This window comes from Protomyctophum parallelum (assembly GCF_964188405.1).
Source record: "Protomyctophum parallelum genome assembly, chromosome: 23".
Taxonomy (NCBI): domain Eukaryota; kingdom Metazoa; phylum Chordata; class Actinopteri; order Myctophiformes; family Myctophidae; genus Protomyctophum; species Protomyctophum parallelum.
In genome coordinates, this window is record NC_139715.1 from 10497465 (window position 1) to 10514364 (window position 16900).

General features: G+C 44.4%; 1 protein-coding gene across 1 annotated transcript; it reads right to left on the reverse strand.

Annotated features, from left to right (window-relative positions):
• Positions 1 to 11122: 11122 nt before the first annotated feature.
• LOC310853886 (kelch domain-containing protein 3-like) lies at positions 11123 to 12121 on the reverse strand (the record flags this gene model as incomplete). The annotated part of the gene is made up of 1 exon (XM_083758358.1): positions 11123 to 12121. The coding sequence occupies one exon, from the start codon at positions 12119 to 12121 to the stop codon at positions 11123 to 11125; it is 999 nt and encodes a 332-aa protein (XP_083614484.1).
• Between the last annotated feature and the right edge of the window lie 4779 nt (positions 12122 to 16900).

Consider the following 16900-nt stretch of genomic DNA (forward strand, 5'->3'; position numbering starts at 1 on the left):
CACCGATCATATGAGTTATGTTTCTTTCTTTCTTATTTTGCGTGTGGGCAAGTGCGCGTACACTATGCTATGTGTACAGTGTACCTGTTTGCGCATGCGCACACACACGCGCACACGCACACACACACACACACACACACTCCCTGCGGGCTGTGAATGCCGTAATGAAGGGAAACGCGACTGACAGCACCAATTACGCTAAACAACTGCTAGCAGCGCCAAGGCGGCCATCTTCCCTCCGACTCCCTGCCCTGACTCTTTGAACTCCCCTCCTCCGACATCAAACCGTCCAGCCTGTGATTAACTCCAAAACAAGCTGACCAGACCAGACTGCAGAAATAATAATAAAAACACCACCACACACACACAATCCGCCTACCAGATTCACATTCTGACAGACATCACAAATATTGTCTTTGAAAAGTGTGAGCTTTGGTCAGAATGCATTATATCAGGACTTCCGGACCAGCCGCTCTGCGAGCTCAAATATCTGCTATACTGTATTCGTGCTATTTACCGTGATTTGAGAACGGCAATTCTGAATTCCAGGAATAATGCCGGAAGTGACCGGGGCGGCATCAAATGACGTGGAGGGGACCCCTTTGAGACCCTGTGTCACACACACGCACCCATGCGCGCGCGCACACACACACACACACACACACACACACACACACACACACCAAAAAGTTAAACCTTTGCTTCTATAATCTGTGTGCATGTGTGTACCTATATATGTGCATGAGTACAGTACATACTTTTTTTTCATTTCTTTTTCTTCTCATCAGTGGTACAGTTTATTTGTATAAACATAGACATATTGGTAATGTCGGCATCTGCTTTTCCACCAGAGACCAGTTACTATCAATGTAACACTGTACAACACATACTAACCCCCACCACACACACACACACACACACACACACACACACACACACACACACACACACAGACACAGACACACACAGACACACACACACACACACACACACACTAAGGCTGTACCCTAGACCTTATTTTAGGACTCGAACTTCGGCAGAAATTTTCGAGTGAACATTCGGACCATTTGTTTCTAATTAATTAAAAAAATAAACGTCTCGATCAGAGCGTCTGAGTTTCTGTAGCAGTTTTCGGAAGGGCGGGGGAGCAGTCGGTTTGGGGGGGTTCCCGACGGCTGCGCGTCGCTTCCTCCTCTGACAGAGGGGAAGCGAGTAAGCGACGCCGTCAGAAGCCCCCTCGCTCAGGAAGGCCCCCTCACTCTCAGACACACAACGTGTGTTGTTAATTGCGACAATAACATACAGCCTACCGGTATGTAAGAGGAATATAAACACAAGACCGTGGCGCAAAACTTCATATTTACCCTGCTCTAATGCAACAAAAGTGTGTTCTTCCACACTCACAAGAAGTGGGCACAGGGAAAAAGCAGATCTTCCGTGACCGTTTTGCTTAATAATGATCAGAGTTCACTCCTTTTTGCTATCATGCTAGAGAGCATAATGCTAATATAGTATGGCTGCTAGTAAGAAAAGCGATCATGCTGGCGTGTGTGTTTGTGTGTGTGTGTGTGAGAGAGAGAGAGAGAGAGAGAGAGAGAGAGAGAGAGAGAGAGAGAGAGAGAGAGACGCGTCAGTCTCCAATCACCAAATGAACGTGCACAGCAGAACAATAAGGGGAGATTTCTTTAAAAAATCATAACTTCTGACAGGAATGCACTAGAAACTTACTTTTTTTTTTACATGTTCATATCGCATTCTCGCCGAGATATATTTTCAAGTTAATAAAAAAAATTTTTTAAATAAAAATTATATTAAAAAAACGAATGGTTCAAGCCCATTAATTAAGATTCGAGTGCCAACCCTAACGAGCGAACATTCGAACCTTGAATGTTTGGGGACAGCCTTAACACACACACAGACACACACACACACACACACACACACACACACACACACACACACACACACACACACACACACACACACACACACACACACACACACACACAGACACAGACACACACACACACACACACACACACACACACACACACACACACACACACACACACACTACCCTGGGTGTTCATGGCTGGCTGCAGGAAGCCACAGGGAAAGGATGCAGAAACACACTGGGTATTATTTATCTTTTCTTCTCTTTCCTATAAATTTGAGCAACTGCTGCCGAGTATTGATTGAATGAGAAAGAACAATTCAGTTACAGGAGAGGAGGAGAGGGGAGAGCAGCAGAGGTGGAGACTGCAGAGATGGAGAGAGATGTGCAGAGAGGTGGAGAGGGTGTTGTGGAGCGAAAAGTTGAACCCCAATGCACTCAGTATAGCAGTACAATTTCAACAATTAGTTTATCTTATTTGAAAGACTTAAACCCTCTTTGTAAACGGAACCTGGCTTGTCTCTGTACTTTTTAAGGGGCGCTAGCACCTCCAATGCATGGCTGCCTAATCTATGGGCGTTTAATGTTTGCTCAGAGCCGAATTCAAAATAACCGGTCGGCAGTCTATGGACTTTATTGTTTGTTTTAGGTAGTTATGATGCAATTATTTGCCAGCCAAGTCTATGGACTGGAACAAAAAAATGGAAGGGAGACAGGTCTGACCCATGAAGGCCAAATATATAAGGCAGGAAAAGAGCAAAACTGTGGGACTGGACCATGGGAGCCACAACATGAAACTGACAGGCAGTGTGGATGATACAAGTGGCAACAGGTGTGAAAGTAGGACTGAGATGAGATGGAGTGAAGAGAACATAGGAATCTGACAGTAATGTCATCATAAGGTGTTTGTTGTCATGATTTGTCACGACAAGAGTTGGCTTTGTCTGCGGCGTAAATGTCTTTAAATAAAAACGTGTCTACTGTATGAGGAAAATGAACGGAGAATCATTTCCTGGGCCCTGGTAGGGGGCGGGACTGCGACGCTCTATAGGGTTTGGGGTAGGGTAGTCAGACATGACAGCTAATACGGAATCACTGCCGTGGCTGTTATTGTCCGTCGGCGGCGATGCCGGAACATGCACTCGCTCTTCTCTCTAATGCGGAGCGAAAACGGGGGAAAAGCAATACACCAGTATGGAGCCCTGAGGGACTCCGCTCGGCAACGTATTAAGTGGCTAAGAGAGTCTTCAGACTGTGACAATTAAAGTTGTACCTAGGCTCACCTCTCTGCCGAATATGACTGGCTATTGATCTGCCCATGGGCTCCAGTGTGGGAGGCGAGCCATTTAAAAATCAAGGAAAGCCCAGTTATGTATCTGACCACATCACCCATTGACCTCGCTCTGGCCTCAGGGAATACACACTGGACTCCATTGTTTAGACAAAAGGTGAAATGTTTATTCCTATTAGCTGTGTGTGTGTGTGTGTGTGTGTGTGTGTGTGTGTGTGTGTGTGTGTGTAGGATATGATATTGACTGGTGGGTTGGTGAGGAAGTTTGATCGGCTATCACAAATTACAGCTGGGCATGTAGACGTGGAGCCAGTTATAGCTGTACTTGTTTGAGTGTGTGTGTGCGTGTGTGCGTGCGTGCATGCGTGTGTGTGTGTGTGCGTGCACTGGTAGTACTATACTTGTGAGGGCCAAATTCCCCCACAAGTTTAGTTTGAGAGCATTTTTCCTGCAGGTCATCATAGGAGAAAGTGGCTGTTTCATAGCGGAATGATTATTGTAATGTTTTGATTAATACAGTTAGAATTAGAAAATGATTCAGGTTAGAGTTAGGGTCAGACATATAGTTACACTATAGGTTTCGGTCCAGTCCAGAAGTAGATGATCTATTATTGGCCATTTCCGGCCATTTGCAAATGGCAACATAATGGTAAAAACGGCATTAATAAAATTCCTGTCTTACAACGTTGACATCCTCACAAGTATAGTAACACAGACACGTGCTTAGTGTGCGAGTGAGTGCATGAATGTGTGTGTGTGTGTGTGTGTGTGTGTGGGGGGGGGGGGGGGGATCTGACACATGCAAACACCAACCTAGTAAATCAATGCGTGGCCCCGCATGGAGTCAGATCAGATATGTGAGGTAAGTTGCGCGTCTTGCGTTTGCTTTGGGGACGAGTAGCAGTTGTTTTAATAAGACCCTGGGCTGCTCCCGGGATCAATGACAACTCCCCTCCCTCTGCGGATCAATGAAGGACAGCTGCATGGAGTGAGGGGAGAGGGACACGGCGCGCTGCGCTGATTGTCTGCGTCGCGGGCATTTTGTTACAGAGGGATTCGTGATTGGTTTCGTGTCGAAACATTGCATCCACTTTTGGTCTGCACAGTATTGTATACACTATGTGTCTTACGTATGTGGTATAGTTTGGTCATAGCGTTTACTTTTACTGGAGTGACTTAAAAAAATATGTATATACTTTTCGGTCCTGTTGAGAACTAGCTTTCGCCAGCTGCCGGGCGCTGGACTGACGCCTCGTGAGGGACCGACGGCCATATATGGAGGCGTAACTGATGGAGCGACTGAGCGACACTAAATCAACATTTGCTGTCAAAATCAACACTGCCGGCAAGGGTGAAGAAAATCTGACCAGTGGTCAGAGAACACATGCAGCAGGCACGACGGGACCAGTGCCACACCGACAACATGGGTTCCACTCTCTGTGTCTCATGTCTAAATAAATACTCAAGTGTGGCATATACATACTGATTAAATTAAAAAAATGTGTGTGTGTGTGTGTGTGTGTGTGTGTGTGTGTGTGTGTTTTAGATCTGGGAGGGGAACCACAGACATGGTTTTTGTCCTGAGGCAGATCCAGGAGAAATGTCGGGAGCAGAACATGGGTCTTTATGCTGCCTTTATCGACCTCACAAAGGCCTTTGATACGGTCAGTAGGGAGGGGCTCTGGAAAATCATGTACAAACTCGGCTGTCCCCCCAAATTCCTCACCGTTTTTCAACAACTTCATGTAGGGCAGAAAGGCCAGGTCAAACACTCTGGCAGCATCTCAGAGTCCAGTCCATTTTCCCGTAAACAACGGGGTGAAGCAATGGTGCGTGCTTGCACCAACCCTATTTGCTATATTTTTTAGCATGATGCTTCAAGAGGCCACAGCAGATGCAACAGAAGGCCTCTACATTAGATACCGAACTGATGGTGGTATTTTCAATCTACACTGTCTACAGGCAAAGACAAAAACCACTGACTTACACATCACAGAACTACTCTTTGCAGATGATTGTGCCCTCTTAGCACACACATAGGAGGCACTGCAGCTCATCGTGAACCACTTCTCCGAAGCAGCAAAGGCATATGGACTCACTATAAGCCTCAAGAAAACTGAAGTACTCTACCAGCCCCCACCCCGTGGAGAGTACAACCCACCATCCATCACCATTGAAACTACCTGTCTAAGTGCAGTGAAGCAGTTCACATACTTGGGCAGTGTCATTTTAAACAATGCTTCAATCACAAAAGACATTGACAATAGACTCTTGAAAGCAAACTGTGCATTTGGTAGGCTCCGCAAACGGGTGTGGGACAACCACTCACTGCGTCTGACCACCAAAATTCAAGTTTACAGGGCCGTTGTACTCAGTGCGCTACTGTATGGCTCAGAATCATGGGTCCTCTATAGGAAGCAGCTGAGGCTTCCTGCCTGCGTTCTATCTTAAACATCAGATGGCAGGACCACATTACCAACATTGAAGTCCTGGAGAGAGCTCAGTTACCCAGCATAGAAGCCACACTGCTGGTTCGTCAGCTGCGCTGTACTGGGCTCGTCTCACGCACCAGGCTGCCAAAAGCAGTCCTTTACAGTGAGCTGTGTCAGGGGAAGCGGGACAGAAGCGAACCTCATAAACGTTTCAAAGACCAGCTCAAATACCAACTTATGGTAGCAGGCTTACAAGTGAAAACGTGGGAGTCCACTGCCACTGAAAAAACTCTTGGCGTTCTGCTGTAAATGTAGCTGCTGCGAAGCTCAGCAACATCAGGCAGACAGCTGCAATGCACAAACGTGCTCGCCGAAAGGGTGACCAACCCACCCAGACCTCTACTGCAGCCGCATCAGGACAGGGGTTCAAGTGCACCAGTTGCCCGAGAATCTGCTAATCAAGGATCGGATTATACCAACATGAACGTGCCTGCCGCAAGGCAAAGCTAAAGGACTCCTAACTCTAAACTCCTCCTATGATCTTCGCAAGCGAAGAATCAGCCATCGTGTGTGTGTGTGTGTGTGTGTGTGTGTGCGTGTGCGTGTGCGTGTACAAGCACACTCATGTTCTTTTCTTTCCGTTGCTGTTGATAGTCATGGGTGCCAGTTCCCACCTGATGTTGTGTGGGAGATCTGATTGTTCCAGATCATACTGAAAAACTGCTAGCTTGCATAACGTCTTCAGACTAGGACTCAGGTCTAAGATGTACAGCTCATCGGTCATGTTCCGTCCCCCAGGGAAAAGTATGCAATCTCCCACTCCCACCATGCAACAGCACATAGTATATGTTGGACCCGGGCCGTTCCCCTTCAGCTTAATCTTCTTCCAGGAGTTGCTCCCTGGGTTGAATTTCCACAGATATTCTGATATTCCACAGTCCTGTTTGCTTCTTCCTACAAACATGTACAGCTCTCCATTGTAGGTAAGTGCATTGTCATAACCCCAGGCAGGTCGTTCTGGGAGATGTGCAGAAGGTGTTTCTAGCCAGCTGTCAGTCTCTGTGTCAAACACTCTGATCCAATTATTGCCCCAATAACCACAAACAAGCATCTTTTTCCCAATGATGGTGGCAAAGTGATACGTTGAAGTATCTGGTGGAATGCCTCTGGTGTCAATTAAGGACAATAACATTGTGCTGGTGTCCAACTTGTAGATGTCCTTAGGGCGACAGTTGTTTCTTCCATATATATAAATGATCTTCCCCAAAACACAGACCGAGTAGCTATGCTCCGTCTCTGGAACAGTCCCAGAAACCTTCGGCTTGAACCATCTATGGGTGTCGACATCAAATCCAAAAAGGACACTGATGTTCTTCTCTGAGTACATATCTCTCCACCCCCAGAGGTATACGGTATGACCTATCAGGACAGTTGTGTATTGGGTGAGCCTGGCGGGAACCTTGGAGGGAACCTCAAGGGGGTGTTCTGATTGTGTCAACAGATAGGGCGACTCCTCCCAGCGCAAAGTCACTGTGTTGAAAATGTGCACATCCATGCGATCCCTGTCGTATTTGCTAATGCTACCGTTTGGTTTAAAGTAGTACGCCTTGTGTCCAACTGCGACACCAGCATGGAAATCTCTGTGTGTTCCTCCATTCAGATGAAACGTCCAGTGTAGCATTGTAGACACTAAGCACCAACGTTGATGTAACTGGATTTATTCAACTCTTGCTTTGTAGATAAGCATAAATCAATACAATTCACTAGTAGTAGACTGGAGCCGACTGGAGCCGTATTGTGTGCTCTAACAGTTATTGGTGCATAGATACAAATGTTCACGTGAAGTTTAACCAATCCATGAAGTTAATGGGTGGAATGGACCAATCAGAGAAGCTCATTCCTGGTTTCCCATACCGTATGGCACATTGATCACCAAAGCATTAGAGTGGCAACATTAATTGAAAGACGCCATGATGCGGCTTCATTGCTAAGCTTAGCTCAGTAACAGGAGTGTGTTTTGCCTTAACTGACGGTCCTGCCATGGGATCGGTAGAATCTACACACTTCACTGTTCAGAGAGAGACCACTCACCTCCAATGTATTCAGATACTGTAATGTACTGTTTAGGCATGGTTCCAGCTAGGCAATGTTTGGGCCGGCCATGATCGAAAGGATTATTTTATATTATTATAAATGAATCTGCCCTAATATAATCAATGGCATGTGTTTTTGCAGATACGTACACCCAACTGATGATTATACCATGTTACGTTAGTGCTGCGCTTCTTTTCACTTCATCACAGATGCAAACCGTTCCCGTAATATCAACAATCTACTCCATCATGCAAAGGTGTCGCTTTCCAAAAAAATATGGAATAAATCCAGGAGGGCGTGAGTGAACTGTTTGCGCAACTCTGTCACACAGTATAAACAAACTATATGGTTTGGGCTTTACATCTCATTCAACCACAATATGCAAAACCTACAGCTTTTGTTTTGTTAAGTCTTGATGAGGTAAGGAAGGTTGACCTGCAATGCGTCACCAACTTTCACTTTTTCCATTGGAGACAGTGACTGTGCTTACTTGTATAATGTCCATGACCCATACGAGTTTGTGTTTTATTATCGTCAAGTGGGTCCGACGTGGTTCGGAAGGATTCTATTACCTCATCCTTTTCTGTAATACACCTGAGCAAGCAAACCAAGAAGACTCATACTTAAGTCCAGACTTGCATTACTCCCAAGTAGACCAGTGCCTAACTAGATGAAATAAAAATGTCTTCTCCTTTCTCCAAATCTAAAATAAACTATCAGAAAAAAAGCCTCGACTGTCTCGAAAGGGCTCGAGTGGTTTAACATTTGTGCGTGCGTGCGGTAATGTCTACCTACAGACACAAGATGTGACTTCTACAGGGAGTCAGTCGGACGGCCAAGCCTTGTCATGGAGAAATGGGGAGATTTGTGGAACCGCAATGCTGGTAACTGCAGTGGAGAGAGACAAATCAGTCACGACAACTGGGGGTTACTTTACAGCAGGGATCGTCAATGTTTTCCAGGCCAGGGACCCCTAAGCAAGGAGCCCCATGCAGTCCCCCACTACATAATAGAATCATGTTAAAAGTTAAATGTGTGTTCAGACATTTAGCAACTTAAATCATCAATACTGTAATGTAAACTTGACCGTTGGCTCGGTTCTTTTTCCCTGTACACCAAACCTAATCGCCAACTTGTCACTCTGTTATTTTCGCCTAATGTAAGACACTGAACGCCTAATTGCTCCTAATGTGCTGGTTGGGGCCTTGCATGGTTTCCGTCGCCATCAGTGTATGAATGCGTGTGTGAATGGGTGAATGTAATGTATCTATATACTGGTAAATGCACCATTTACCAATGTTCCCCATGAATGGGAATGTAAGGGCTCAAGTGCATGTAAAAATAAAAGAATAAAGACCCTATCACATAAATATTTAGCGGCTCCCCCGCAGTATCTTTGAGGACCCCCTAGGGGTCTCGGACCCGCTGTTGAAGAGATCAAAGAAGTGAAGAGGTCGACTGTTGCATCTGGACACACAATATCGGAGACAATAAGATTTGCCACTTACAAAAATGGCCTCTTGTATGAATGAATGTATGAATAAAAATGAAATAAAATATAAAATGCAATAATCTAGATTTCCTCTCTGCTGTCACGCTAGTAAGTGTGTCATCAAAATTCGTTTCAAAATAAAAAAACTCAAAACTAAAAAGGGATATTAACTTAGAAGTTAGAACAGGTACATTTCACAATAAAACATGAAAGAAACTAATGATTGTTCAATGGGCATATCCCATCTAAATTATGAACACTTTCATATAAAATAATAAACCTAATAAATAACACAATTGAATAAACTAAGCCCGGCACATTCAACTGTGCCGGGTTTAAGAAGCTTCTAACAGCAGAAGTAACGTCTGCACAGGACGCTAAAACACCGCTTGTTTACTCAAACGTCTGCCTTACTTATTCAGTCTCTTATCTCCTATTGCCATCTTCTCTGGCAAGTTTCAACGCTGTCTGGCAGTCTGTGCAGATACTAACCAACTAACATAGGAAAGCACCAGGTGGAGGCAGGGCTGTGCTGGACTAAATGCGGGTCAGATGATTGGGGGTGAGTGGTTGTAGGCTGTCATGACTGTTGAGGGATGAGGGGTCGACTGTTGACTATGGCGTCATGGTGTAGAGCCTGTAGTGAAGCATTGTTGAGTGTCCAATGGAGTTCAGAACACTCCCTATGGTCTTTATTTGGCACTTCCACATGCCACCGGCATGACACTTTCATGTCTTTTCCCTGATGCTTTGTCTCTTTCATGGCTGAGAGCTATCACATTTGTCACATGAGAGGGATGTCTAGCAAGACATCAAGGTGGTGCAGATCTTTGACCTTGTCAGTGCTTCTCACTGGTTCTGTGGGTTCCGTTTTCATTGCCAGGGCCCTTTTCACTTCTGGATATCGTATGGACAGTTCTCGGAAATTGCATCTTTTGAGGTATTTATTTTCTTTATTCTTTGAGCGGTGATCCAACAAGTGACTTTGTGTGTTTGGGAGTCCCTGTCGTATTTGCTACCGTGCTGCTACACGAATGTGGCTGAATGTGGCATCAGCAAGCTTTTCATTATTATCACATAAGTGTGGCCGCAGTTTTAATGGTAGAGGCATCTGATGATTAATGCCACAGACGAAAAACAGTCTAAGTCCACACTATTTATCCATAATGTAAAAATGATAGATAAGGGGTCAGGACAACGAGGCCTTTTCGTGGACGGGTCAGAATGAAATTTGTACTTAAGACTGTTTTTCGTCTGTGGTACTATTTTGTCCTCATAACGTCTTTGAGTTTGTGCAGCTTTAAAGTTTAACTCCCCGACACTCATCACATCCATTGCTGTCACTGCAAGGACTTACTCTGTGCCACAGACTCAAAGCTGCATCATCGAGGCATGGTGTTGAGAAACCCACTATTCTCAAACAGCCAAATCTATTTGAATGGAAAAAGGTTTGTTGCCTTTTCCTGAGGCCTGTCTAAAGGGCTATTGTTGTCGTATATCACAGCTGAGGAGAGGGGGAATCTCATCTTCTTGAAAAGCCCATTTACAGCTTTGCTGTATGTGTATGCGATCCATTTTGAGTGCAACAAACCTTAATAGCTTCCTTGACCATCACACAGCTTTGCGTGCTGTGCCATGTTGGATTCCATGCAGCAGGCGAGGGTGAAGCTCTTACTGTGGTGGTCCCCACTACACACAAAACTGAGCATCAATAATGCAATAACAGAAATACTCAGTTAGTACTTTGCTCAAAAGAAAACCAATACAACGCGTAGCATTTTGTGCAGCATGGAACAAAGCATGTGCGTTATCAGGAACAACTCAAAACCAACAAAATAAAAGGTCAAATTACTGTTCAAAGTCATTTTCCGTAGCTGCGGAATATGCCCCATCTCTTAATACAAAACATATTTGGTTTCTTATTTTCTGTTGCTGTTAGTAGCCATAGCTGCCATTTCCCACTTGATGTTAGGTGGAAGTTCCGATTGCTCCAGACTGTGCTGAGTAACTGCTAGCTTGCATAAGGTCTTAAGACAGGGACTCAAGTCTAAGATGTACAGGTCATCGGGTGTGCTCTTTCCTCCAAAGAAGAAGATGCGATCAGCCACCCTGCAACAGCACATACTAGTCGTTGGACTCGGACCAAGGCCTTTGGGTTCAGTTTTCATCCAGGAGAAGGTCTCTGGGTGGAATTTCCATAGATCAGTGCAGTTCTGTTTGGTGCTGCAGCTACGGAATATGTACAGCTCTCCATTGTGGGCAAAGGCTGAATGATTAGAGTCCGGACAACAGCATTTCTCCCCAGTGAGATTACAGCCATTGCATGGTCCATCAGAGGTTGAACGATCCCAGCATTCTCCTGGGAGCTGTGCAGAAGGTGTGCCCAGCCAGCAGTTGGTGTCTGTGTCAAACACACAGATGGTGTGATTGAGTCCAAATACAAACATCTTCTTCTCGATGATGGTGGAAAAACGAGGTTCCGAAGAAGGTGGCAGAGTGCCCCTGGTGTCAATTAACACCCAGACCATTGTGGTGGTGTCCAACTTGTAGATGTCATTAGTGAGTCCAGTTGGCCTCATGCATCCTCCACAGATATAAATGACCTTCCCCAAGACCGATACTACATAGTTGGGCTTCTCCTCTGGAAGAGTCCCAGAAACCTTGGGCTTGAACCATCTGTGGCTGCTGATGTCAAACCCAAAAAGGACATTGCGGGACTTCTTTGAGTGCTTACCATACCAGCCCCAGAGGTAGATGGTGTCTTGTATCAGTACAGCTGTGTAATAGTCTAGCTTGGCGGGTAGCTTGGAGGGAACCTCAAAGGGACGTTCTAATTCTGTTATCAGTCTGGGCAACTTCCTCCAGCGCAAAGACACGGTGTTGAAGATGTGTACATTCATGTGCTCCCTGTCGTACATGTTACCATTCGCTTTAAAGTAGTACACCTTGTCTCCAACCGCAACACCAGCATGAAAATCTCTGTGTGGTCCTCCATTCAGATGCAATGTCCAGCGTAACATTTTGGACATTAACTTTGACTTAATTATATTTTGCAAGGCTTACTGTGTAAAGGAACTGAGTTGCATTGTGCCCTCTAACTTTTATATTATAGTACAGAGCTTCAAATGTCGCATGAAGCTTGGCCAATCAATGAGGCTGATGGGATGGGTGCACCAATCAGGGAAGCCGATGCCATGTTGATCTCCTTAATATGGCACACCATAGCAGATCCCCAAGCTCACAAATTGTAGTGGGTAATGTATTTTTTGAAATACTAATCAAAATCTACAAACTAACTAGTAACTATAGTTTTTAAATATTGTAGTGGAGTAAAAGTACAATAGAAAAGTAGAAGTAAAAATACAAAAAAATGGAAATATTCAGAAGCACACATTGCTCTAAAATCTCCTGGAAAGATGGTTGTGTTGATTCCAGTGTGAAGATTTCACAGTCAGTGATGATTTGGGGTGCCATGTCATCTGCTGGTGTCGGTCCACTGAGTCAACACTAGCCTGGTGGAACCACTCCCCCTGCTGGACAACATTTGCATTCTGCCAGAAGGGTGAGTCTGGTGCCTCTCAGGCAGAGACGATGTACTCCGGTCCAAATCAGACCGGAGCGATATGCGGCCGTATGCGGCCGCTAGAGGCGGGATAAACGCAAGACTGGTGGCATATTGGAGCTGTGCCACAGCGCAAATGTAAACACAACCTAAGAGGACTACAACTCGAATATCATAATTTTTGTCCTGCAGCTTCCGGTTTATCGTTTCTGCTTGAGAGAGCCCAGATGCAGGCAGGAGGAGGGAAATGATGAACTCAATACTGTCGCAATCTGGCAGAGTCAGGTTAAGTCAACACAGCCACCTATCAGGGTATTTGAGAGCACTTGATGGATTTCCTTTTCCAGCAGGACTTGGCACTTGCCCACAGTGCCAAAACTACTAGTAATCGGTGTACCAACTTCCCTGACCTGAACCCCAAAGAGAATCTAGGTTGTATTGTCAAGAGGAAGGTGTGACACTATCTCAACAATACAAAATGAGATTATGAAATCAAAACAAAGCTGGCTTCCATAACAGCTGATCACATTGATGAAATTATTTGTTCAAACAACAAACACATACACACACACACCCACACACACACACACACACACACACACACACACACACACACAAGTGGATATCTGTATCCACTTATTGGTGTCGCGGCATAATTAGTACCCTCATCATTTAGTCAGTTCGCATGCATTTCTTAAAAAGGGAAGACGTGTGGTCAAACATGACCTCTCCCAAAGGTCAGCATTAAAGGCTCTGTTTGTAGTCCAACACGTGGCCCAGAGGTCCAAGGCGACGGCTGAGGCTGAGGCCAGGTCCCAGCGCCAAGCCCAAAGGTCACGTAAAGTGACATGAATAAACGTTTCATGTGGAATGACCGTCACGTTTGGTTTTGATCCCATTAAGATGGGGGAGAGCAATCCGTTCTTAGATTTTAACCGCTTTAACCTTTATTTTATACTTTGGCTGTTCAAAAATAGAAGATCTACAAGCTCACAGTGCAGCACAAAGTGACACGCTGTGAGCTTGTAGATCTGCTTTTTTGAGGGCGCTAGGGCTAGAGGGCTGTAGATTTTCATCTTACACAAACATTAAATTCCCATTGACAATTAATGGAGAATTCATGTCATTTTGTGTCTGAGCAAATCGGTATTTTTCGTCCTATACACAAAGTTAAATTCGAATTGACAATGGGAATTTATGTTACGTCAAGATGATAAGAGCAGTAGAGCACCCCTCACTTCACACGGGTGTGATATGTTTTTTGCTCTGTGAATATACATATGTTTTTTACATTTTCAACTCAAATCCTTGCTTCATGGGGGTGTCCCTACAGTGTAACACAATATTTTGAGGTGGTGGGGTCCGCGGCCAAATAATCTTGGGGGTCTGCCTTGACAGTTTTGAGAACCACTGATAACATCCGTTTTTCAGTCTTAATGGTCATGTGTGCGTGCGTGCGTGAGATATCTGCTATTTTCAATACATATTTTTGTATATTTTGCGGGCAGACACATCAACTCTCAGCCATGCTAATTTCAGAGCCTCAATTACTGGGAAGTGTCAACTTTGCTGGCGTGATTATTTTTAACGACATCAAAAGGCGACGGCTGAGATGGCACAAAGAAAACAGGAAGATTATACCATCACAGACACCAGTGTGGTTAGCAGAATACGAACTTTATAAGTTCACAGACACCAGTGTGGTTAGCAGAACACATACTTTAAACTGAATTATGACGCCATGGTGTTCGACTGTGACACATTTATATGTGACTTGTAAGATAATTGACTTTCACGACTTATGAGTGGCTTTTAAGAATTATAGGTGGCTTTTAAGATTTATGCGTTACTTCAACCACTGGCTTGAACCCCAGCATGCCTATTCTAGGGGGAACATTAGTCAAAAATAGAACCTTTAACATTCAGTAGATTTTCTGTGGTCTGGGGTTTCTGGCTCCAACAAGTGCTCTGATATGTCACAGCCTGCAAATCCCATATTATGTCAATGGGATTTGCCAGCAGATGTCACTGTTTTCACTGTTTTGCCTGTTTTCATTGCAGCTCAAAAGGCTTCCAAATCCCAAAGAAAACTCCAGCCAGAACACAGAAAATCCACTGAATGTTCAAAGTCCAGTCATAAAACCCAAAAGAAAAACAAAAAATGAAAATGTATGAAAATTAATGTCATGAAACCTTTAAAAAAGAAAACAGACACTCAAGTCTGATTCTCTAAGACTAGACGGTTTTCAGCAAGGTATTAAAATTCTGTCGGGCAGATCAACCTCTTAACTTCATGTTCTATCTTTGTGATTTTTCGTTAATTAAGGCCCTACTCGATCATACTACAGCGTCACACAAAAGCATCAAAAGTAGCCGATAAACGCGGAGATAGCAGATCTAAAATCTCACAAAGCACCACATTGTTTCGTGATGCGTTGAGCGTTGTGAGCTTGTAGATCGGCTATTTTTTATTTTTTTGTGACTTTTGTATTATTGTTGCAGTTTAAACCTTTTTTATCATTGCGCAAGAATAGCAAAAAAAATCTACAAGCTGGTATGTCATACGCACGTGTGCACACACTTCTGTCTGTCTGTCTGTCTGTCTCTCTCTCTCTCTCTCTCTCTCTCAAAATGGTAGCCTAGCCCCTCCAATTGACAAATGAATGGAGAATTTTGCATCATAGTGTCTGAGCAAATAGGCAGTGTGTCTATTTTACGTCATGGTGATGTACAGATGATAAGAGCGCCCCTCAATTCACACGGGGTGTTTTTTTATAATAATACTTGGTGTTTGTTTTGCCCTGCTTGTGGCAGCAGAAGGGTGGGGTTTACCACACAGTACATTTGGGTTCGCTTGGAGAACCACAGGAAAACACAGCGACCGCACGCTTAACAGCAGGGTTTCACTGTCTCTCCACACCCTAAAGCACTGTCTTAACAGCAGGGTTTCACTGTCTCTCCACACCCTAAAGCACTGTCGCCGTGTAACTCTGAGTGCATACACATGGAACCAAATGGAACCACATTCTTTTGGTTCTATACTTGCTTCTATTTCTCGTTACTTTGTTCTACCATTTCTCCTTCCGTTTCTGTCCGACAGTGATGGTATATACTGTATGTAACCCCCTGTGTTTAGAAGAAGAGTGAAACAAACCCATATCAATGGTTATGTTTATCTACTATTCATTCCTATACTGTTCTATTGTATGTCCTTTTATTAGCGGCGGGGGACAAAGGTACAATGGGTGACCACGCCACCCATTAGGCAATTTTAATATGGGATGCAAAGCCTATATTTTCACCAAATGTATTATGATAGATGCCACACCAGGTAAGAAATGGTTAAACAGATGCTTTTTTGTGCATTTGCTTTGTCTTTTGTTCTTGTAGTTTTTTCTTTCTAATCCCTAACTTGTGAAACAAACGGTAACTTCTGGCCGGGTGGGGGGACGTGTGCAGGCTGCGGTGCACAGAACCTGGGACAGATGACGGACATGTTGGAATTACTCGCTTGACTCGCTTCTCTGCTCCGGGTAGGTAATCTAAGGATAAACAGTTAAACTCACCCGTTCCTCCACACAGACACACACACACACACACACACACACACACACACACACACACACACACACACACACACACGACACACACACACACACACACACACACACACACACACACACACACAGATGTGACCGCTTATGGCGTACTCATCATAGTTCAATTATGAAGAAAAGCATATTAGGGAATGGAAATGTGTGTGAAATTGGAAAGGAAGGGCTGCATGCTGGTCATATGTTCCCGCTCGTGTGTGTTACTTTTGTTAATGTGAAACTTTTCTTTCTTTCTTTCTCAATGTAACAAATAGTACATACCAACTTACAGATAGTTCAGAAATGTGTGGTTGTTTTGCTCGTTGTAACAATTGCTCCTTGGCATTAACTTTATTATACCGTTGGAAAGGCTGTTTTATTTCCCTTTTTAACGGTGTCCCATTTGTGAGGAAAGTGCTTTCGCGGGATTGAGAAACGCATTTCAAGTCTGTAACTTCCCCCCATAGGATCTCACTCTAACAGACCGGCCATTAACCACTTGAACCCCAGCATCCATATTCTGGGGGGAACATTAGTCTGAA